Source organism: Fusarium solani (assembly GCF_023522795.1).
Source record: "Fusarium solani strain SB1 chromosome Unknown bctg00000000, whole genome shotgun sequence".
Classification (NCBI taxonomy): Eukaryota; Fungi; Ascomycota; class Sordariomycetes; order Hypocreales; family Nectriaceae; genus Fusarium; species Fusarium solani.
Window position 1 is genome coordinate 5,690,937 of NW_027072157.1, and position 23,181 is coordinate 5,714,117.

Below are 23,181 nucleotides of genomic sequence, written 5' to 3' on the forward strand. Positions count from 1 at the left end.
GCATGTTTGTTATGACAGCCAACAGAAGCCAGGTCCATTTCCACGGGTCAATACGCCGAATGCGAGCGACATGTTCTGCAAAAAATGAGAGTCTCTACGCCACAGGCGGCCGCTTCGTTAGTGTGCTTTTTTCTCACGGTTGCACTACCAGAAACGACGCCGTGACTTTAGCTCACTCCCTGTGGTCCGAGAGTGTAAAAAAGAGGTCATTTGGAGATTAGCTTTGTTTTTTGTGAGAAATTGGATGCCTTTCAGCTCATTCAGCCACCAGATGCCTAGACCTCTCTCCCTTTTAAAAAGAAGCCGTCGTGCACATTTTCTTGAAACAAAGAACTTGACCCTGCTCTTCCATCATTACACAGCAATAGCAATCAATTCCTGTTCCATCAGAGCATCAAAACGCACCGCTTCGTGACCTCATAGCCACAGCTCGACCCTGCTGCTAGTGGTCGATCACAACCTTTACCGACTCCACGACATCATCACTGTTTTATCGCCTCTCGCTCTGAGATCATCTCACGGTCCGATCATCCAAAGGCACACCCACACCGTCCAAGGGCACCCCAGCACCTTGCTTTGTGCCTTAGTGCAACAAAGGATCCCGGCCCGTCAGCAACGCACCTAGCGTCACATCAAACGACCCTTCCCATATTAAAAGGGCCTGCAACCTCCCCCGAAACTCCAGGACCTGCTATCGGCAAATCTAGAATCAACATCAGCTACTGTTTCGCGTTTCTTTGTTACACGCGCTTCTTGCATTGATTCTTGCGATACAACGCGCACCTTACCCTACCTACCCATCCTTCGTCCTACAAAGACCTATTCGCAATGAGATTCGACTTGGCTTTCCTGTACCTCACCCTGGTCACATCGGCGGCCGCATCCGTCATTGACCCGCCCCGTCGCATCAAGCGCATCGAGTCCGAACCCAGCGCCAACGAGCACGAGCTGTTCAAGCGTCGTGGCGGAGGCGGCGGCGGAGGACGCGGCGGTGGTGGCGGTGGCGGTAGCAGCAGCTCTGGTGGAAGCCGAGGTGGAAGCAGCAGCTCCGGCGGTAGCTCAAGCTCCGGCGGCAGTCGATCCGGATCAAGCTCAGGAGGTAGTAGCAGCAGTGGCAGCGGCAGCAGTCGCTCTGGAGGTTCGAGCTCTGGAAGCGGAAGCAGCCGTTCAGGAAGTTCTAGAAGCTCATATCGTTCAGGTTCAAGCAGCAGCTTTAAGAACAACGGCGGATCGTGAGTACCCCCAAACATTCTTTGTCCACTCTTTACTAACCCTTCACCTGCAGCTCCCGAACTTCGAATGTAGGCGGTGGCTCCCGAGGCGGCTCTGGCCCCCAGCCCAACTTCGCTGGCGGTCGATATTACCCAGGCGGTGCCGTCGCTCCCTACCGATCCGGAAACCGAAGCCCCGGCGCCGGCATCCTCCCCTTCGTCCTGGTAGGCAGCGCCCTCGCCTTCTGGCCCGGCGTCTGGCTGTACGGCGCGTATATGTACCCCTACACCCACCAGTACCACTTCCACAACGACACGAGCGACGAGGACGAGGTCCGCGACGTCGTCTGCGGTTGCGGCCGATACGAGGTCTGCGGTTGCGACGACAACAACGATACCGCTTACTACGACCAGCTCATTGGCAACGGCAGCTGGGAAGCCCTCAACAAGTCCATCGTCACCGTCGCTGAGTACAAGGGAAACATCACCATCCTCATCAACGGAACCCTCCCCAACGGCACCACCGTCCCCGAGCAGGACAGTCCCGCAGGCCTTGGCATGAGGGGCATGATCGAGGCCCTCGGCTACTGGCCCGCCGTGGCCGCAGTCGCTGCGACCGTCTTCCTCGTCTAGTTTTTCCGTCTACTCCTTCTTTCTACGTACATATTCTGTCTTTTCTGATTTAATGACCTGTTCACGACTTCTTGGGATGGCTGGAAACAAAGCCAGCCAGGATTGATGGATTGTTATGTTCTACGGCGTTGGGATGATGGCGTTGATGATGGGTTTAGAGGCTATCCTCACATCTTCTGCTGGCGTTTTTACCTAGAACGGCGGCTCAGTGCTACAAAATTATCAAGGCCTTGTCGAATTTGCATTGAATACAACTACCTATTTCTGATCAAGTGTGGTTACAAACTCAAGTGTGACATTTCCAACATCACCGACATACAGACTCATGCACAATCGCAGGCTGTGTATCACAACACTGCGCAGACACAATGGCTGTCATTTACATCAGCTCGGCCAATTCCCGACTCATTTACACCCGAGCCGACTTCAATTTCCTCGCGGCGTATTCCCCTTCGGGCGCAAGGTTGTAAATCTCCCAAGGCATAATACTAACCGCCCACCATCTCCAGGTCACAACTTAATCAATGCAAATCACCGGTCTAGAACCAAGGCACACTGGCTTCAGCACTCGTATGGTGCCACGGACTCCCCAACCGGGATACGCAACGGGGCAGACAGCAATACGCCAGGGATCAACAGATGCTGAGGTCACATTTTCCGATACGCTCTCTTGCATGGTTTGAGACCCAAACAGGAACTGGCCGAAGGACTGCGCCCACTGCGTCATATGAGGTCTTGCTCGGTTACAGACGCCCAAACTATTGAAGAAATGGATGTACGGGCCGCTTCAAGATGAGAATTGACAATATTGGTTGCATCTCCGTAAGTTGTCGGTGAGGCCTCATGCTTTGAGGGAGAGACTTTGGTCGGTGGAGGAATCGTCCGCTTACAACGGAGCTAAGCCATGTCAGCGCGGAAGACAACACACCGTGGTGTCTAGTCCAGATCTGACTTCATTATGCAATATGCCTGGCTGGCGGACCATGGAACCATTTACGGTTGTCCAAGTGTAAGTCGTTTGGTTGAACAACGTCCATCATACCTGTGCCTCGACCCCAGAACATTTGTCTATATCAGATAAGGATGAATAGAACTGTAGTGAAAAACCTAGGATACGGCCAGATATTTCGTTTACTCCGGAATGTCAGGGCATTTGTGCGTCCAGCTACGGTTTTCCGGACGAGTTCGGTGAACCCATCGTTTGGACGAAAGTTTTTATGCACCGAAGCCATCCTGAAGTGTGATCAAGCTTGTCACTGTCTCATTATGAGAGTTGACCTTGTCTGTCAACGGAAAAGTAGTAACTTCCAATACTCCCTCACTGTTGGCATGGCCGCTACCCGGTACCCAGCATGAGAGAGTGAGGTCATATGAGCATAAGGGCGGAGGGTTATCTTGTAAGCATGGATTGAAGTCGGATGAAATAGATCATTGGGAGCATCCAAAGTGCGATTGATTCTCTAGGAGAATCGCTATTGTGAGGCGTCATTGTTTAACTCATTGCAAGGAGGAATTAGGCTTGCGAATGGGGCGATGGGTGTGTCAAACTGAGGGCATTTGAGGGACCAAGGCAACAAGAGAATCAACTCAAGAATGGCCCAATGGTTCGAGAGCATGGAAATTACCTCCTATGATTTCATCCTTGACCCCCCCTGAGTGTTGAGTGTTTACCTACGGTAGCCTAACCTCGCTCAACATGGCTCACAGAGTCAGAACATGACTGTGAATCATGCTCTTACTGAGTATAATAACCCCCATTGCCCCCTCTCGCCGACCACCGATCACCAAGCAGGCTGGTTTGTCTTTGTCCATGCCTACGTCCTTGGATCGATCCCTACAAACCTCAACCAGGGTTGATGCCATCATCATCTGGTTTCTTCAAAGGGGTTTCGCAGAGTCTTTCACCGATTCTCTACAGGTCACGTCAATCGTCAGTGGCCTAGAAAGGGAAATTTCAACCAAGCACGCCAATAGCGCGCAGTCAAAAATAACCCTTTTTGCACCAAGTTTTACAGAGAACAATGCCGGTGTGAGTTGATTGACGCTCCTAATGTCCCTGTTTTGGTGTTGAAGACGAGAAACGCCACTTCTAATTGCCGCCCCACCGTGCACGGGCCACTCTCTCCCCTTCCATCTTGTCGCGAATTCTATTGGCTGACTCAGCATTCAGGCCCTCGTTCATCTCGCCCCAGCTCCAACCGTGATCGTGAACAACGTGAACCAACAAACCCAAATCAACGACTTTTTCGCTAGAAAACGATATTCCTTCGCGCCGCCCACCGTCGATCGATCGGCGCGCTAGCATACATTTCGCGTGAGAAGCATGGTATAAGCGCCGCCATCTTGCTGCGGCTTCCAAGCTGTCGAGAGGGGAGATTGCGACGCCGCGACCATGGCTGCCGATACCGAGTTCTCGTCATTTGACGAGAGTGCCTGGAAGGCCCAGAATGCTGCTGACGACCGAGAGATTGCGAAGCTGCTCGAGCAGAGCCAGGAGGGCGGTAATGGCGGCCTGAAGCTCGACGATACACCCTTCGATCAAACCGGCAAGGCCGACGACGCCGAGGACTTTGAGGACATCAGCGACGATGATCTACCAGAGGAGGAGGAGCCAAGCGCTGGCGTTTCCATGGAAATGCCCGGTCTTACAGATGATGGCGGAACTAGCAATGATGCCGACGACCTGTTTGGCGAAGGACCATCCTCACCCGATCCGATTCTCGGCCCTTCCTCCCCCGCGCCTCACGTTCGCGATGCAGACACTGGTGACGATACTCAGCCTATGGATGCTGGCCTCAGCTTCCCAGGCATCAACTTCGACCCCGAACCCCATCTCAACGGCGCGAACCAAGACCCCGATATCCCTGCCCCGGCCGAAACCGTCGAAGATCTCCTCAAGGCTACCTGGCCTGCGTTCAAGAAGGGACATATTCTGACTTGGAGTGAACTCCTTCCAGCCAAGAAGGCTACATGGAAGGAGAAGAAGCCTGTCAAGAAACCGAAGCCACTTGTCACCAGCAAACTGACATTGGATCTCGCCCCCGACCAGGAAAAGCTCTTCCGCATCCCCGGCACTGCGACCATTACTCGTAAGGCGAAGCAGAATGAAGAAAGAGGCCTCGTGGTGTGTGGCCAAGACGACGGGAACCAAGCCCACGATGCTGTACAATTCGACCTCGACCAAGAATCCGACTCGGAAACCGTTGCCGGCTTTACCCTCCGCGACATCGAACTTGCCTGCGAGGACTGGAGTGTCCACATTAACACTGTGGAGGCGAATTTCAAGGCGAAGCAAGTCGCCGAGCAGGAACAGCAGCAAGCACGGAAACGAGCATTTGAGGAGCAGGATGATGAGTGGGATGCCGAGTTTTTGATGGATCTTGGAGATGATGCGCCACAACGTCCCAAGAAGCGCAAGACCGTCCAGCTTGGCCTGCCTGAGATTCCCCGATACTCGGCTCCATCGTTTGACAACTTTGAAGACACGACGCGCCGAGGCGCTAAGCGCGTTCATCTCGACATGGGCGACCCTTATCTCCTTCTCGACACCCAAGACCTCCAGAGAAGCGCGAAGCGACCCCGCCAAGACAACAAACTCAAGCGCATGGCCAATGGCAATCTCGGCCGCGATGTTTCTCAGCGATTCAACATTTCCAACGACGAGGCATACGAGGCGCTCAAGGAGAACCACCAAAGCAAGGTCCGCGCCACTCTCGGCAACATCTCTGTCGAACACAGTATGCCTGCTATCAAGCTGTCGTGGCCTTACTACAAGGTTAAGCTCAGTGGTACGACTGATGAGTATCATCGCCCTCGCTTCAGGTACAAGAAGTTTGCTGGTCACACTATCAAGTTTGACAAGCCCAACCACCACAAGCGAAAGCAAATGAAGGGCAAGGCACACGAAGTCTTCTTGAAATCCAAGGACCTGAGCATCAACGACAACTCCGTCGCCGTTCTTTACGAATACTGCGAACAACGCCCCCGAGTCCTTAGCAACTTTGGCATGGGTAACCGCCTCATCAACTATTATCGACGAAAGGACAACAATGATGACGAACAGCTGCCCAAGCAAGAACTCGGCGAGTATCGCATGCTTCTTCCTGAAGATCGATCACCATTCTCCCTCTTCGGCACTGTCGACGCCGGCGAGACAGTTCCCACCTTGCACAACGAGATGTACCGTGCTCCCGTTTTCAAGCACAACCCCCGAGGCAGCGATTTTCTCGTTGTTCGCAGCACCACCGGAGAGCACGGGTCCAAATGGTTCCTGCACAAGATTGACCATCTCTACGTCGTTGGCCAACAATTCCCTTCGGTGGAGGTTCCGGGACCTCACAGTCGCAAGGTTACGAATGCTTCAAAGAACCGGATGAAGATGCTGGCTTTCCGTATGATTAGGCATAGCGATACGGACAATTGCCAGCTGTCTGACATCACCAAACACATTGCCGAGTCAACTGATACTCAGAACCGTCAAAAGCTCAAGGAATTCCTTCAGTATGACCGAGAGAGTGGTGAAAAGGGCATGTGGCGTCTGAAGCCTGGAGAGATTCTACCAGATGAGAGCGCGATCCGGTCCATGATCAAGCCTGAGGAGGTTTGTTTGCTTGATGCAATGCAACTCGGCATCAAGGAGCTGGAAGATGCCGGATATGACCCTCGAAACGCTACTATCGAGGACGATGTTCAGATGCAAGACGCAGACGGAGACGATGAAGATGCTGATGAGGATGGTAGCAGAGTGGCCAAGGGCACGAAGAAACAGCCAGAGAAGCAAGAAGAGACTCTCGCCGACAAGATGGCGCCGTGGAAGACGACAAAGGCCTTCATCGATGCATGTGCTCAAAAGGCCATGTTGCAACTTCACGGCGAAGGCGATCCGACAGGCCATGGTCTCGGTTTCAGTTTCATCCGTACGTCTATGAAGGGTGGTTATATCGAAGCCGTCCAAGGACCCCTTGCCACGTCGGCAGATGCCATGGAACGAGAGAAGCGAGCAAACGGTGGGCACGCTTACAACGTCAAGAAGCAGCAGGCCATGTATGAGGAGGGCATCCGTGAGATCTGGGAGAAGCAGAAGGCGACACTCTCAGATGCTCAGGAACATGACGACAAAGATGTTGCAGTGACAGAAGATGAGGATGACAGATTTAACGTGCAGTCTGCGATGACCCCAGCGCAGTTCGACGACGGTACCAGCCAAATTAGTGGTTTGACTTCATCCAGCCGACACCCACGACGCGCGATCCGAATCACACGAGACGTCCGAATGCCCGACGGCACCATCCAACAGCGAATCGAAGTTGTTCACGATCCGGTTGTGATTTCGCAATATATGAAGCGACGAACTGAGGCGGACCTTGAAATGAGAGAGTACGTGCCCACACCCATTTTCAGCAACGCAATCCAGAGAAGGCCATGCAGGGGACACTTGTCGACCAAGCCAAAACGATCATACGGAGTCGGCATCCCTGGCTCGCAGAGGGATATTGTTGGACTTTCGTTTCGTGCAGCGGCTTACGTATATCTTTCAACAGCATCTACAGTTCAAGGCCTACGGGCAATGCCGACCATGACCGCCTTGCAGGCATTAGGTATGTTGTTCTGGCAGTGAAGAGGGAGCGGTCTCACTAACCATGATTAGAATCAAGAAGGAACTTGAGCGACTCGAGAAGAACAAGGCCCGACGACAAGCTCGTGAGCAGCAGAAGGAGCTACACCAGAAAGCCAGCGCTGGGGATGCCGCATCACCGAGCGTTAATGGGGATAAGATCCCCACTGGAACAACTCGCAAGTGTGCCAATTGTGGCCAGGTCGGTCACATCAAGACCAATAAGAAGTATGACTCCCCCAATCACACCCCCAGTTTCATCCCCTTCCCCATCGCCGTTTGATGGGTGGGGATCTTCCCACCGAGCCAACTCCAAGCGAGCAAGAGCCAGCAAGCCTCGCCTTCAAATCTTGATGGAAAAGTGCGATCGGGAGGCAAGCAGAACTGCGGAGTTGAAGGCCCGACGAGACAGGCTTGCTGCACGCCAACAAGAGAAGATAGACAAAGCGGCGAAGAAGCAGGAAGAGCTGGAGCGTCGAAAAGCCGAAGCCAAGCGGCTACAAGAGGAGAGAGCAGCGCAAAAAAAGCTCAAAGAAGAGCTTCAACAACAGGCCCGAGAGCAGAAGGCTAGGGCACAGCAACTAGATCGCGACCGACGGGAGCTAAAACGCATCCGACGGGAACAGGCGATGCCCAGATGGCGATCTGGGACTGGCTGGCGCTGACTCGGCTCGACTCTGGCGACAACCCGCGACATCTTGACTGCATTTCTCATTTCTTTTGTACTTGAGACATCTTTGCAAAACCTCTTACTAACTTGTGGCTCAAGGTTATGTCCTCTGCTCAACGGTACGATGAAGGCGGACAACGGTGCTGCCGAGCATGGAGGCTTTGGTAACTACAACGCCCCAGCGGGCACTGCCGGGTCACCAAGTTAGCACCGCTTTGCTTTGCCGGCCACAATTGGCCCAATTCTCGAGCGAACAGAGATAAAGATGACGCACGAACGTCCTGGTTGGTCTTTGTAGGCAACGCGACTGCGACAACGAGCGAAATGACTGGACCGACAAGAGTCAGATGTTGAGAGTGAGAAACGAGTCACTCGGTGGAGGTGCTCAGGGAGAGACATGCAGTCCTCCAAATTTTTGGGTTACTCGGACGGAGGGGATGGAAGGGTACGGATTTTTCATTTCTTTTTGCGAAAAGTACATCAAGGCATCGAGATTGCCCACTGAGATGGTTTACTGCATTTACTGGAGTTGGGGATACGATACTTGCTGCTCGAGAGGAAAAGGGCGATGAGGGAAGGCCAGGCAGGACAGGCCTTACAAGCGGACTATGAGACTGTGATTGCGGTCGTCAATTAAAACTTTTAATATCTTGCAATGCTGTTCTCTGGGGCTTAAACTTGTGACTCCGAGTTGAGCCGGAAGCTGGTCATTGACTGGGGGAGGGGACTGACAGCACCTCGGAGCGTTGATAGCACTGTCTACAAGCTCTTCGGCTACGAGGTTGGAGAAGGAGGCTGTGCCCTCAAAGTGAAGTGATGTGATGTGAGAATCTCGATGCGGTGAAGACACAAACAGCCAACAAGTTGGTAGTGCAAAGGCATCTGCATCGATCCTCGGACCTCTCAGCATCGAGAAGTCTCTCCCGTCAAGCGTAGCCCACCAAATTAGCCCCGTTGCGTCTCCACAGAAAAGCCGGTGAAAACGGGCTAATTGGTCTGGAAAGTTGGTCGGGTCTTGCATGACCTGGAACCCGCGTGAGGCTGCCATGCATAATTGTATTTTTAGAAGCGCACCGGACCCGGTTTGGATGGAGCATGAGATCCCCATTGCGTGCGGCACTGCACTCACTCGGCCGGGGAGGCGGGAGTTGATGAGAGAACGTGGACGTGAGAGGTCGGGATTGGGCTTGGGGGCTTGGGGGCTTGGGAAGGAGGCTGAGCAGCTTCTGCGGCGGGGTGTCTATCTGATAGCTGATGATCATGAAGTCCTAAGTCATTGGCTTTTTTTTCTGAGATATGTTCCGGGGAGAGGATTAAGTGATGGAGTCAGAAACGCAGGAACACAATAAAAGCTGCGAACCTTGAGAGAGAGTGCGTGCATCAGAAACCGAAACGAGCAAACACACGGCACGGCACGGAAACGGCATCCCCGGATAAACAGGAAGGGAGCTACAGAAGAGCGCGCATGGTGAATACGAAAGTTGATGCAGCAAGAAAAGGGTGGGAGGGGAGGCTCAGCTGTCGTGGGGCAGTTTAGTTGTCTGTTTTGAAACATAGATAGCGTAGACAGCAAAGAGATCAGCAGGAACGGGCAGGTTTTAAGGTATGCAGGGTGAATCGTCACGGGGCGCGCCGTCAAAGTTGTGTGTGCTGTGCTGTCAATCCCGTTGTTGGTGATGATGGACGACGCCCTAGCTCGGAGAGGTGATAGCGTCGGTTAGAGGGGAAGTGCCAGAAATTGGCCCTCGCTCTCGGAACGTTTTTTGCGCTTGGAAGCTTGAATTTCCCCAAGTGCGCGTTTCAGATTTTGAACCCAGTTGCAATGCCAATATCAGATGCATGACAAGAGGTTCACGCATCATGTTGTCGACGGAATACGAGCATACAAAGATGCATGCTCTGCTGAAACCCCATCTACCCCCCAAGTTAGCTGCAGAAAGACAGCACCAGAGTGACGCAACCCAGGCACCAAGAACCGTCGGTTCCAGGGACGCTCCCTGTCACGGTTTGCGTTGTCACAGCGCGCGCCAAGAGAAACATCCCGGGTGGCTAGGCGGAGCAAGCTCGATTCTGCACAGAATGAAACGTGGTACGGCTCATCAAGATGAAGAGAGGAGCTCCAAGATGTGTGATGAGGTTGGTGGCTGGGACAGCCGACGGCCCTGAAGGTTGACGCCCGTTTCTAGGGGATCACATCACCCCTGCCAGACAAGAAGAGTCCTAGGGCACACCCGGACCCCTTCTACAGTGCCGTGAAATCTCCACCCGGATCCCAAACCGCGTCCACATCCACTCCGTCGGTGAGGTCCGTCCACTCACGTCCGCCTTAGCTAAGCAGGCATCATTTTTTTTTCCGCCTTCCATGCTGCCTTCTTTTTTCTCCCATCATCCCGCGGCCCCGAGTGAACACGATCCGTCTATTATTAGAAGCCATCCCAACCACATCCACAAACGCCAGATTCAGCCCCATCGAAACGTCTATCGATCCTCGACCGCTGTCGACAAGGCCTTTACCGCAGCGGGTGCGTCGCTTCTCTGTCGCATTGTCCCTGGCCGAATCGTCGCATTCTGGCGCATCGCATCGCCTCCAAGGGAAGCGAGAGCGCACTCTGTTCACTTCTGAAGCTGTCCCCTCTCTCTGACTCTCTTCGCGTCGCGCTGCGCACTTGCGACAACCATCCTCTGTCGCTCTCCATCGCACATACTGTCCCTGTGAACTTGCTCCCACATACAAAGAGATTATCGCGAATCGCATGCCGTCGTCATCAATCAACGCTCTCCCACGGACCCTTCTCCATCCCCTCAGAGCTAAAAAAGGTACCCAGCCGAGCTTGGCTCTGTCGACACAGATACCGCCCACGCGCTACTGCACAGGTACCCCATCACCAGTTCGCGCCCACTAAGCTACAAAGGTCGCAACGGCCTCGGGGTCCTCATTTATCGGCTATTCCCATCCCCTTCGTTCACATTTCCCTTCCCAAATCCTCCCGCTCCACACTTTCTTCTCTTATCCGTCCTTCAACTCTCGACGGCCATTTCACAGCCGCCTCCGTCATCTCACCAGCGTCTTTTCTCTCTCTACATCTCTCTTCGGTCCACTTTCTGTCACCTTTTCTCTCCATCTTCTTCGTGGTATTTCGTTCGTTCCGAAGCATTCCTCGATACCCTTCCTGCTCGACGCCATAACGACCCTTTGTTCTCGCTTACCACCACCCACTTGACCTTGGCCCGACTCGATTCGACTCTGGTGGCACGACTTTTGAGCTTCAACTCCCCGACTTTTCTTATTCACGGCCATCGACGCGCCGTCGTCACGTATTGCGATCGACTCGACGGCTCTGGCGCTACTGACGACCATCACGCCGCGTCCCTCCGCCACCAACGTTCGATCGCCCCGCGTGGAAACGCGATCCATTTCCCTCCAGCTCAGACACACAACTGATCAAGATGGGACGAAGAAAGATTGAGATCAAAGCGATCAAGGATGACAGGAATCGCTCTGTGTAAGTTTTCCCAGATTCTTGCACCACCGGCGCGGGAATCCGATCCGATGTGCCCCTCGAATCTTGCGACTGACTGTCGCGAATAGTACCTTTCTGAAGCGAAAGGGCGGCCTTTTCAAGAAGGCGCACGAGCTCTCCGTCCTGTGCTCCGTCGATGTCGCCGTATTCATCTTTGGCAATAACAAGAAGCTTTACGAATATTCATCTTCGGATATGCGACAGCTCATCACACGATACCAATATGTGAGTGTCTCCCCGCCCGCAGGCGCATATAATGCAGCATCAGCATCTGCGGTCGCAACCTCGGCGCGTCATGGCATGCTAACCGGACTACAGCATGGCGGTCCCAACGAACATAAAGGCCCATCCGATTTTAACGGCGGTAATGACGAGGAGGAGGAAGAGGAGGGCGATGGCACTCCTCCCCACGCGCCCGAAGGTGTCGAGAACCAGATGATGCCTCCCCATTTTCACGGCCAGGCCCAGCCCCCGTTCCCCCAGATCCGACATCACACGCCTTCAGCATCGCCGCCCATTGGCAACGGCCCTTTCCAAGGACACCCGGGCCATCCTATTCAGCGCACGCATACCCCACAGCCTCCGATCGGCTCACGGCCGGGATCTCGAAATGACATCCGCCGGATGGGCCCCGCCATGGTATCTCAACCTCCGCCTCCTACCGGACCTCCACATGCCGGGATTAGCTATATGCCTACGCCTCCCATCTACAACCCACCTCATCCCTCTAGTTTGATGCCTCAGCAGGGGCCTACCCCTCAGTATGCCACCTACCACCCACAGCCGAGTCCAATGCCGCAGCACAGTCCCTACATGGACGACCGAAGATCCCCCATGCCATCACCTATGCCTCCTGCCTACTCGTCGCAACCGCCTTCGCAAGGGCTCCAGGCCCCGGCGCGTCCAACCCCGTCTCCTCAGCCGAACCACCAGCAACTGCCACCGAACCCTATACCGCAAATCTCGCCGCCTCCACCTCAGCCGCAGCAGGTCGAGCGTCGTCTGCAGGACCCTCCACCACCTCCTCCCGTGGAACCCAAGACGGAGTCCCAAGAACGCCCTCAGCCGCCCCTGCTCAACACGGATACAGCCATCAAGAAATTGCCTCAACGGAAATCTCACAGCATCTTTACACCCATTGAGGAAAACCGTTCTATTCTGTCCCAGCATCTTGCCTCTTTCGCAAATGAGCCCATGAAATCGGAATCAGCGGCTGCAGCAGCGGCAGCTAATGCGGCCAGTGCCGCCAATCGGTCGCAGTCGGTAGATGTGGGTGCGCTCAACCGAGTGGGTGACACCTCAAAATCGCCTCACTTGCCACAGCGCGCCAGCACACAAGCTGATGACAAGTCCCGAACTGTCTCATTGTCATCAATACCAGAGACCACATTGACGCCGCCCTCACGGTCCAACAGCGTCAAGGTTGGCGGAGGTCCCGGCGGAGCGCGGCCTAGAGGGCCCCGTTTGACGGTGCAGATTCCCGATGGTGGTTCAGAGGCTGGGGGCAGCGCGCGCACAGCTGATTCTAATTCACCGCGGAATCCTACTGAGAGCACAACGCAGGCACCTCAACGCCACAACTCTCAGTCATCGCTCGTCTTACCGCCTCCATCACCTTCTGCCCAAACATTGTTGTCAGCCGGCGCCACCGGGCCACCAAATCCCTTTGCTCGGCCGCCTCCTCAGCAGAACGTGAACGGAGACACTCCAGTATCAGCACTACCGTCTCGATTCCTGACAAATGAGTTGCTGCCAAGCCCAAGTAGTTTCTATCCAGATTGGAACTTCAGGGGAGGTGACAGCAATACGCTTCCCAGTCCGCTCAATTTCGCTACTCCTGTAGTCGGATCAGGGCCCAGCTTCCTAAGAGATGAGAACTTGAATTCCAGTATCAATAGCAACTCGAATAACGCTACATCCACCTCCAACGGCACCTACAATTCGAGTTTGCATGTCAATACAAGCAATTCAACGGCAACGAAGCGTAAAACGCCCGAGTTGGGTGCCACAGCCCAGAGCGAGGCAGAGGAGTCGACGGACCCCAAAAGGCTCAGGGTTGAGTGATTTCGACTACTTGACTCTTGATTCTTGCCCGATTCTTCATCATTCAAAAGTTCTTATTGATGTATTCCACGATCAACGACATAATGGGCTGGACTCTGCGTGTCATTCATGATAGCGTGGACCATGCATTTTAATCTCGTTATGAGTATCATGCCAACATTTCCGGCCTTTTCTCACTTCTCGCATCATTCATCAGATGCATTGCCGTTCTTTTCTTACTTACGGCACTTTTTTCTTGACACATCGGGAGGCGTTCTTCACAGACGGGTAACTTCTCAAGTTCACTTCTTGACACTTCAATTCTTTTTATACCTATGGGCTTGTAGCCCTGACTTTGTCTCTGGGGTTTTCTGCTGGACGGTAGGCTTGGGGCGGACAATGGTTACAAACTTTATGTTATGAGAGACGTGGGAATTACCACTCTAAGGGTTCGACAATGGTGTTTTTGTTATTTTGTTCCTTTTTCTGTCTGGGTTTCTTTTAATCTGGAGTTCATAGATGATACCGGCGACGTGAACACGTTTATCAAGTCAATTCTATATACTGGATGAACAACAAAGACTGAGATAGTGAGTGAAAGCAGTATAGTGTCTATCAAATCATGTGCGCAGAACGTCAGTGTCATTATTCGTGTATCCTGTTGCCTTCGTGTGCGAAAAGTTAGGCGTAGTTCAATACTCCCTTGAGAATCCACTGCTCCTCGTCAGTATGTGTTCATCACCAGCATCGACATGTGCAACTTACCAATTCTCCATTACCGACCTGGCCGACCACATGCTCGACCTCGATCTCATCCGGCATAACCACCCTCTTGCCATCCTTCTCAACCCACCAAACCTCCTTACCCCCAACAGTCTTGACCTTGTCATTCTCCCCCCACGGGCTCTCCGGCACAAGATGCGCCTCCACAAACTTCCTCATATTCGTCCGCGCGCGATCCTGCCCCTTGTCACCCTCATACGCATCCGCCCCCAACGCAGCGTAATCCCCCGGCTGCTCCCATGGCTTCCGCGGGAGCGCGTCCACAGCCGAGTTGAGCGGCGCAAGAACAGTAGTATTCGTCCCAAGATCGGAAAGCCGCTCGTCAGTCGAAGGATCCATCCGCGCAAACGAGGAGAACGACGTCAGCGAACGCTGAGTGCCCAGGATGTCGGCGAGGGCGACCGAGGGTTGGTTGAGCGGCGCTGCGGGCATGACGGGGAGGTGTAGACGGTGGAGGTCTGGTTTGACGTCGCCGAGGGGGACTTGAGAGGATGTGGAGAGGGTGAGGAGGGTTGATAGTGCGAGGAGAGGTTTCATGGTGATGGTTGGACTTTGGTGATGATTGCTGCGGATGGTACGTCATGATGCGGGTTGGGAAGGAGCGGGATTTGAGGAGGGGGTAACGTGACTAATCACGGGACGTGGAACTTACACCTGACCATCACTTCAACCCAAGGAACTCTTCTGTTCTCGATGGGGTGAAATATGGTCAGCTTTCATAATTACGATACTGATTAGCCATGCCTATAGTAGTCGAGTAGACCCAGCCCGGTGGCTTCATTGATGTGAGCTCTCTTCTTGGTTTGAGTCGCCCACCCTGTAGGCAGTCATGGAGAAGGTCTGGCTCTTTTTTATTTGAAATACCAAGGCATAATAGGGACCGTCAACGCATATTTATCTTCTTCGCTTTCAAAGTAAGCCAATGGGGGTTTTGTGGAACGAGAAGATGGAGTGCAACTTTGCCGAATATCACTATCAGAGGAAGAAAGACTTGTTTTGTGTGCAGAGACTGGGGAAGACAGGAAAGGCAACTGTTCCGGCAGAAAATAATCTAAAGGCTCACATCTCTGCCAGTATATACTTCTAGCAGTTTCACAAGGCTGTATCGCTTGAATGTGTTTGAGTTGCTCTGAGTAAACAGACAGCTTAGATAACTTCCGTCGATAATCCAGTTCTATGCTCTAGTCACAAATTTTAAGCCATGTCAGATTATGGGATCCTTCATCACTTGGCAAGGTTTGGCTAGTGTAATCAGCGATTGTGACCATGTTGCTGCTGTAGCCCGAGCAAGAAGGCACAAAGGCGCTTGGCAAGAGGGAGGCCCGAATGGATCCAGCGGTGATGGCGGAATGACCAATAGAATAACACGATTTGTTTAAACTCCTATAGTTGCATTTGGGTAGGAAGGGGCTAAGCTTCTGTCCGCTGTCGGGTAGGTGTTTACTGAGGTTGGTGTGATCTGAGCACTCTGCATCAACTTGAGCAGAGGATCTTGGTCATGTTTCAACATCATCACGATACGTCAGAGTGGACTGCGAAGGCCGATTCTTCTTGGCCAAGTCTCTCCAATGAAGAAAGTCTCATCATATCCCCATGTTCCGTACTTGGGAACGCCGTTGGTTGTTTAGGTAGGACAACAGTATTGCAACGCCCCGTTCTTTATATCGTTCTCGAGTTTTCTGGCTCCTTTTTGGCTACCCTTAAGAGCGACTAGGTTCAGTGAGTGGCACTCTCGTACTCCGTTGTCGGGTGTTCAGCATGAAGTTCAAAGCGTAAGTCATCTTAACCAGGAACCGGCCCAATAAGGAAAGACTGCCTAATTAAGAAAGCAAACCAGTAATGAAGCGTCCCAAACAAGGAATCGTTCTGCTTCAAAGCAGGATCCTTCTTCCCTCTGTTCTTTGGGCTTCAGGGCAGTGGTTCTGGGGAACAAGTTATCGTTGAGGTTCAAACTGGGATGTTTAGGGTAGCCAACTACGAGCTGGATGCTGCAAATGTCCTCATGATGGTGAAGGCAAGGATCAAGCAATGGCCTCAGTGCAACATCATCCCCCCTGGCTGGTTCATTCGTTTCACTCATTCGATTCTGCTTGAACAAACCGGCTTGCTCCCCTGACTCGGCACACCAAGCGAAGTCTCGTCTCAGGCACGTGAAAGTGACAGCTGAGTCAGCATCCCCAGACTTGGCACTCTGCGGAGAAGAGGCAATCAGCTCACGGCAACGGAGGTAAGCGATGGCAATCTGGACAAATGGACGACCTCAGTGGCGGAGGCTTAGTCTCATTTCCGGGGTCAGATGATGCACGTGCAGAATCTGGGGAAAGTCAACTGTCTCGCTTGGTGCCCCAGACGTCGAAAGAGCACTTTCACGTGCTTTTTTGAACCTTCAACGTGCAAAGTTTCAAGGGCCAGATGATCAACTTGTCGCAAGCCTCACCATGCTACCTTACTCGTGGGCGTGGGGATGGCGGCGGCTCCAAGGGCCTTCCTCCCAGGCGCGACGAATGAGAAGACGGTCCAACAACGTCAGGAACAAACGGGACGAGGACCCTAATGCATCGAAGGGCTCAAAGGGTCATGGGCGTCATGGATAAGCGTTGATCGCGGCTTGGGGACGAGTTCCAACGACTCATGTGCCTCTTGTTGGAGAGCCATTGGCATGTGAAAGTCGAGTGAAAGCGAGGAGAATGGTCAGCAACTTTGAGTCCTTCGGGTTTGCGGCTGGACTGTAGTCATGTGACCAGTTGGAGCAAGTCCTTCCAGAGCGGACCGTGGCGGTCCGGTCACATGGCCGAGACCTCGGTGACAAGTCCGGGGCTTGTGGGGTTTGGGGGAGGGAACCATCATTGGTCAAAGTTTTTTGATGTCAGTCAAGAGAAGATGGAGAGCTGCATGAGGAGATGAACGTGGAGAGGCTCTCTTCACATGCTTTGATGTGGAAATTGGAGAATAGAAGAGATGAACTTGCCATGGCCAACAACAACACACCACGTGCAACTCTCACAATCAACCTCGTCTCACTTCAAACAGCTCCCCCAAGCTCGGGAATGAGAACAGCGAGCTGGGCCTCCAAACCAGGGATATCCTTAGCTCCCCCCACAATTTCCAATCCCCCATCTCCTTCTCCTCGTCGCCAAAAGCGGGGACCTCGGCACACCGCACGCGAGAGAGAGCGGACCGTGTGGCCAGTCAGGGGAGTTGAAGGTCGCAGCGAACAGCGGAGGAAGAGGTCATCGGTGGGTTGCCCGGCGCAGAACGGTGGCCGGAGAGAGGGAGTACGGCCTTTCGGCGTAGCTTGCGGCGAGAGGATCGGAGGGAAAGAGAGAAGGTTGATGATCCAGTCGGAGAGCTTGTATTTGTATTCTCCGTAGTCTTGACCCTTTAATGGTTCAACCTCCTCCAACCAACCTGTTCTTGCGTGCATCCCATCCCATCCCATCCAGTTCAAGGTGAGTTTTGAGATCCTCCAACTTGGCTGTTCCCCCAAAATTGGGTAGTGGCGGGGTCGGATACTGGCGGACCTGAGACGCTAGAGCTCAGCGGGCAGAACATCCGCTTCCGGGGACCAAGCCTGGGCTGCTGAGAAAACGCCGGCAGCTGATTTGCGACTCCCCGCAAACGAGCGTTACGGAGACGGCCCATCCTGGGGATGTCTTTCTTTGCGCCGTGACATCAGGCTTTGCTGCAGAAGTTCATGAGGAGGACATTGGCTAACGTGTTTGTCCTTTGTCAAGAATAGGGTATAGATACTTGTGCCGTCTTCAAAGCACACGCTTCTCCAGGGTCTCCGACGTAACTGTACCTCTGGTATAACCTTCGAACCTTGACCAGCCCAGCCCAGGCCCACTCCTGGTCGTTGACGCAGTTTCCCCATAAACCCAAGGGTGGTCCGCGCCTTCCAGGTGTTTACCGCTGTCGCAGTTGCCAGAGTCTGTCGCGCGCACACGCTCACGCTCACACTCGTACCTTCCCCCATCCCTCGACCTCGGCTCGCTCACTTCGCCTCCTCGGCCTTGTTGGCGTCGCACCCCATTCCGGCAGAGACTTAAGACTCGACCTTGATCCTCTCGTCCAAACTTTGACTTCCTTTTTACTTCTCTATCCTCACCCTTCCTTTTCCTCTTGCTTGACGTGCGACTGCTTTGTTGCTTTCATCCCTATTCCTCATCACGTCATCACCGCCATCCTCATTCCCCATCACCACCACATACACACACAACAATGGCTCCTAGAGTAATTGTCGTGGGCGGCGGCCGTAAGTTCTTGCGCATTGCCCTGAGTCGCCATTCGCGACTCTGACAGTTCCCTGGCTAACTTGATTCTCTCAGTTTCTGGTCTGTCTGCTGCGCACACCATTTACCTGGCTGGCGGCAACGTCGTTGTCCTCGACAAGCAGAGTAAGTCGATTTCACATGATCTCACACTGCAGGCTCTTGGCGCATTCTGCGCGCCTTGACCTGGACTATTCCCTCCACCACTTGGCACTTGCGCTCGCTCACGTGTGACCTCTGCTGACATGTGCTTCCCCGCGCAGGCTTCTTCGGCGGCAACTCTACCAAGGCCACTTCCGGTATCAACGGTGCCCTCACCCGGACACAGGTCGAGGCCGGTATTCCCGACAGCGTCAAGCAGTTCTACGATGATACCCTCAAGTCAGCCCGTGACAAGGCCCGTCCCGAGCTGATCAAGGTCCTCACCTACAAGTCCGCCGCTGCCGTCGAGTGGCTTCAGGATGAGTTCAACCTCGATCTCACCCTCGTCTCTCGTCTGGGGTAAGTTCAATTCCCATGCGCTGCCATTTGAGAGTTGGATCTGACAATTGTTACAGTGGTCACTCCCAGCCCCGAACCCACCGAGGACACGATGCCAAGTTCCCCGGTATGGCCATCACATACGCCCTCATGCAGCGCCTCGAGGAGCTTGCCGAGAACGAGCCCGAGCGTGTCCAGATTATCAAGAAGGCCCGTGTCACCGAGCTGAACAAGGAGGGCAACCACGTCACTGGTGTCAAGTACGAGCATGATGGCGAGATCATCTCCGTTGACGGCCCCGTCGTTCTTGCTACCGGTGGTTACGCTGCCGATTTCTCCGATTCCTCTCTGCTCAAGAAGCACCGCCCCGACACCTATGGCCTTGCCACCACCAACGGCACACACGCTACTGGTGACGGTCAGAAGATGGTTATGGCCATTGGCGGTAACGGTATCGACATGGACAAGGTCCAGGTCCACCCCACTGGTCTCGTTGACCCCAAGGACCCTGGCTCCAAGTGGAAGTTCCTTGCCGCTGAGGCTCTGCGTGGTGAGGGTGGTCTGCTCCTGAACGCCGATGGTGACCGATTCTGCGATGAGCTCGGCCACCGTGACTACGTCTCTGGCAAGATGTGGGAGGAGAAGGACAAGAACAAGTTCCCCATCCGGCTTGTTCTCAACTCCAAGGCTTCCAAGGTCCTTGACTTCCACACCCGCCACTACTCTGGCCGTGGCCTCATGAAGAAGATGACCGGCAAGGAGCTTGCCAAGGAGATTGGCTGCACCCCTGACCACCTCCAGAAGACCTTCAAGACCTACAACTCCATCGCCGATGGCAAGCAGAAGGACCCCTGGGGCAAGAAGTTCTTCCACAACCTGCCCCTCGACATCGATGATGACTTCCACGTTGCCGTCATGGAGCCCGTTCTGCACTTCACCATGGGTGGTATCGAGATCAACGACAAGGCTGAGGTCCTGAACCAGGACAAGCAGCCCTTCGAGGGTCTCTATGCCTGTGGTGAGCTGGCTGGTGGTGTCCACGGCGCCAACCGTCTGGGTGGCTCGTCTCTTCTCGGCTGTGTCGTGTACGGCCGTGTCGCTGGTGACACTGCCAGCAACTACCTCTTCCGAAAAGCTCTTCAGGGCAGTGCCGGCGCCGCTGCTCAGCGTGTCGGCCAGATCTCGCTGCACCTTGACCCTTCGGTCCCCAACCAGGTCACAGTCTCGTGGGGCGCTGGCGGTGCTGCTCCTTCCGGCTCCGGTGCACCCTCGGCAATCGCCGAGCAGGCTACGGCTGCCGCCGGCCCTGCTCCCGTCAAGGAGGATGGTGCCAAGGCATCTAAGCCCAACGACCCCAAGTCGTTCAAGGTCCCTGAGAAGGAGTTCACTATGGAGGAGATTGCCAAGCACAACACCAAGGAGAGCGTGTGGGTTGTTGTCAAGGGTGTCGTGATGGACCTCAGCGACTGGCTCGAGGAGCACCCCGGCGGCGTCCAGGCTATCCTGAACTTTATGGGTCGCGATGCCACCGAGGAGTTTGAGATGCTGCACGACGACGAGGTGATCCCCAAGTACGCACCTCAGCAGGTGATTGGCCGCGTCAAGGGCCAGGAAGTGACTCTGGAGCCTTGAGAGGGAGGTGATTACCCTGTGCAACGATGGTGACGCGGCAAGCAGCCGCAATGACTTGAGTTCTGTGCGAGAGTCTGTAGCTCATGCTGAAAAGGGGCTATGGCATTAGGCGTCAAGGATTTTGTATTGATATGGCGGGATTCATGCAGATTTGTTGCAATCTACTTTGATACTATTTATGAAGAGACCATTTAGATTTGAACATTTGGTCTCGTGCGCATGGTGATGGTGACTTGGCAATGTGAATGAAGGAGTCGTTCGTGGCTGGGCGCATACCTTTGCGATCCTTTGGCTTGGTGTCACGAGTGGAACAATCGGGGAGATGTATAATTACATGCCGGGCTATGGGAGAGTGGCTTTGACGTGGACAAGGCGGAGCTGTATGTGGTACAAGTTACAGGCGGTAGGACATTACGGACGGTAGGACAGGAGGAAGTTATGGGGCTTCCAGAAGTAAAGAGATGATGGAGTATGATGGTCTGAAGGGGAGTGGCTTGACTTGAGCTTTGTCCTCGGCAAGCAATGAGTTGTCTATTGATCGCATCATCTCATCTCGGCACGGTGCACTATGATGAGGGTTGTGGATGCGCCTGTGTCACTTCAGCCGGCGTCTCCTGGACCCTGAGCTGCAAGCGTGTCAATTGTGTTCTGGCGATCGAGATGGCGTCGAGTCTTTATCAAACGTGTTTCAACTTGTTGCAAAGCATGGGTGGCAGGGTCGATCCGTTGATGGTTTCTTCTGGGCTTGTCATTTGTCTGGCTGTACAAGAGACGGTGATGGCCTTGCCTGCCGTGAGAGTTACTGAGAGCACGGCAGAAGGAAACCGACGACGGGAAAAAAGACGGAGGGAGATATCTGGAGCACAGTGACCTTCATGGCTGGGAACCATTGAAATCTAGTGCGGACTATGGCAAAACGCGGCTGGAGTTGAGGGAGCAAAAGAAAGCGCACGACGACGAGCCGGACTCGATCGATCCAAGCTCGCGAGATTGCGGGCATCGCCATTGACGACAGCTTGACGGGCTCGGTCCTCGATGTGATAGCTGACAATGCCGCAATATGCGTGCCTCGGTTAGTTATTACAGAAAAAGAGTCTAATTTGTGGTTGTAATCCTATGGCCACTACTGTAATTCATTCCATGCCCTTGGGATGACGAGTCGATGTGTGTTCTTGGACGAGGCGGGAATAGCCCTGCAAATACGGTTGGGCTGAGAGTCTCGAACTGGGGAGAAGCTGTGAGACATGTGTGTCTTGGTCCTAAACCGCCCGGTGGAGGAGGAATGCGCGGGTGAAGGAGGTTCGGTATAGTGCCGTGGCTATCATGGTCTGATGTGTTAGTCTGGAGTTTTGGGCTTCAAGGCTGTTGTTGACACGGGCAGGCCATGAATGGTTACGTCAAGACGCATGAAAGCTAAAAAAGACAAGAAGGCAAAGAAGAAAGGAAACGAGCAAAAAAGCAACATGAGACAGAACCAACAGTCACAAGAGAGGCAGGGTCTCAGTTGGCGTGTTGTTGTGTGTTGTGTGGGCTGCTCTCGATGCCCACCTCGCCGGGTCGGGATCTTGAAGTCCCGTTTCCTCCGTTCGTTAGCTGTCAATTTTTCTCGAAACCAACAGCACACTCAAAGTAACTGTACACTCAGTAAAACAACCCTGGCTTGATGCACCCCGCAAATGCGGTTTTTGGAATAGGTGGCTGCTCGCACTGTGAGGCCTTCCAGTTTTGGGAACTCACTCTACCCCAGCCAAGGAAAAACGCAGCGCGCCCTTTGTTTTGTCGCATGACAGAACAACTGATTCCTTCGAACGGGACAAAGTTCCTGTTCGTTTTTGGTGGTGAATGATTTATGAGTTATGCCAAGCCCTTTTTAATGACATGGATCCTCGTGATATTTTTTGACAGCCAACACCTTTGCGGAGTCTCCAACGTGCCCTTGGAAACGGGGTTTTCCCAAGGAGCGTACCATGACATCCATTTTTTTCGGGTCCCGAGCGCGCAAACAGTAGGCCAGAGCGTATTGCGTAAAGTGATGCGCTGCTCACTAAGCGGACTCACTCTCAGCTCATGTTTCTTTTGATGAAATGGCCTGAGTGGCTTTTGGTGATGGCTTTTGCAAAGGCAAAGTGGCCTTTGAAGCTAGTCTAGGTCTTGTTCATCTTGCAGCAGTAACAAAGAAAACGGACGCTGCTAATGCGTGTCAAGAAGCGAAGAGGCTTGCAGCAAAGCTGGTGATGGTTTCCCTTGAGCCGTAATGTAAGGTAGCTCACTAGCAGGAATGACGGCCAGATCAGTTGCCTCGCCCTCGTTGGGCCATGTCACT

At 53.7% G+C, this 23,181-nt stretch overlaps 6 protein-coding genes across 6 annotated transcripts; 4 read left to right on the forward strand and 2 right to left on the reverse strand.

Moving 5' to 3' along the window:
* Positions 1-828: 828 nt before the first annotated feature.
* Positions 829-1,844, forward strand: MRS44_001818 (uncharacterized protein; the record flags this gene model as incomplete). Its single annotated transcript, XM_046284874.2, has 2 exons — positions 829-1,232; positions 1,286-1,844. The coding sequence occupies 2 exons, from the start codon at positions 829-831 to the stop codon at positions 1,842-1,844; spliced, it is 963 nt and encodes a 320-aa protein (XP_046137901.1).
* A 2,392-nt stretch (positions 1,845-4,236) lies between these two features.
* MRS44_001819 (uncharacterized protein) lies at positions 4,237-8,123 on the forward strand (the record flags this gene model as incomplete). The annotated part of the gene is made up of 4 exons (XM_065623834.1): positions 4,237-7,220; positions 7,385-7,441; positions 7,492-7,643; positions 7,714-8,123. The coding sequence occupies 4 exons, from the start codon at positions 4,237-4,239 to the stop codon at positions 8,121-8,123; spliced, it is 3,603 nt and encodes a 1,200-aa protein (XP_065480250.1).
* Positions 8,124-11,575: 3,452 nt separating this feature from the next.
* MRS44_001820 (uncharacterized protein) lies at positions 11,576-13,713 on the forward strand (the record flags this gene model as incomplete). The annotated part of the gene is made up of 3 exons (XM_046284873.2): positions 11,576-11,631; positions 11,718-11,874; positions 11,968-13,713. The coding sequence occupies 3 exons, from the start codon at positions 11,576-11,578 to the stop codon at positions 13,711-13,713; spliced, it is 1,959 nt and encodes a 652-aa protein (XP_046137899.1).
* A 660-nt stretch (positions 13,714-14,373) lies between these two features.
* Positions 14,374-15,012, reverse strand: MRS44_001821 (uncharacterized protein; the record flags this gene model as incomplete). Its single annotated transcript, XM_065623835.1, has 2 exons — positions 14,374-14,406; positions 14,458-15,012. 2 exons carry the CDS (start codon positions 15,010-15,012, stop codon positions 14,374-14,376), a joined length of 588 nt encoding a protein of 195 aa, XP_065480251.1.
* Positions 15,013-17,497: 2,485 nt separating this feature from the next.
* On the reverse strand, positions 17,498-17,914 carry MRS44_001822 (uncharacterized protein; the record flags this gene model as incomplete). Its single annotated transcript, XM_065623836.1, has 1 exon — positions 17,498-17,914. The coding sequence occupies one exon, from the start codon at positions 17,912-17,914 to the stop codon at positions 17,498-17,500; it is 417 nt and encodes a 138-aa protein (XP_065480252.1).
* A 782-nt stretch (positions 17,915-18,696) lies between these two features.
* MRS44_001823 (uncharacterized protein) lies at positions 18,697-20,858 on the forward strand (the record flags this gene model as incomplete). The annotated part of the gene is made up of 4 exons (XM_046270518.1): positions 18,697-18,730; positions 18,804-18,872; positions 19,010-19,247; positions 19,304-20,858. The coding sequence occupies 4 exons, from the start codon at positions 18,697-18,699 to the stop codon at positions 20,856-20,858; spliced, it is 1,896 nt and encodes a 631-aa protein (XP_046137897.1).
* Between the last annotated feature and the right edge of the window lie 2,323 nt (positions 20,859-23,181).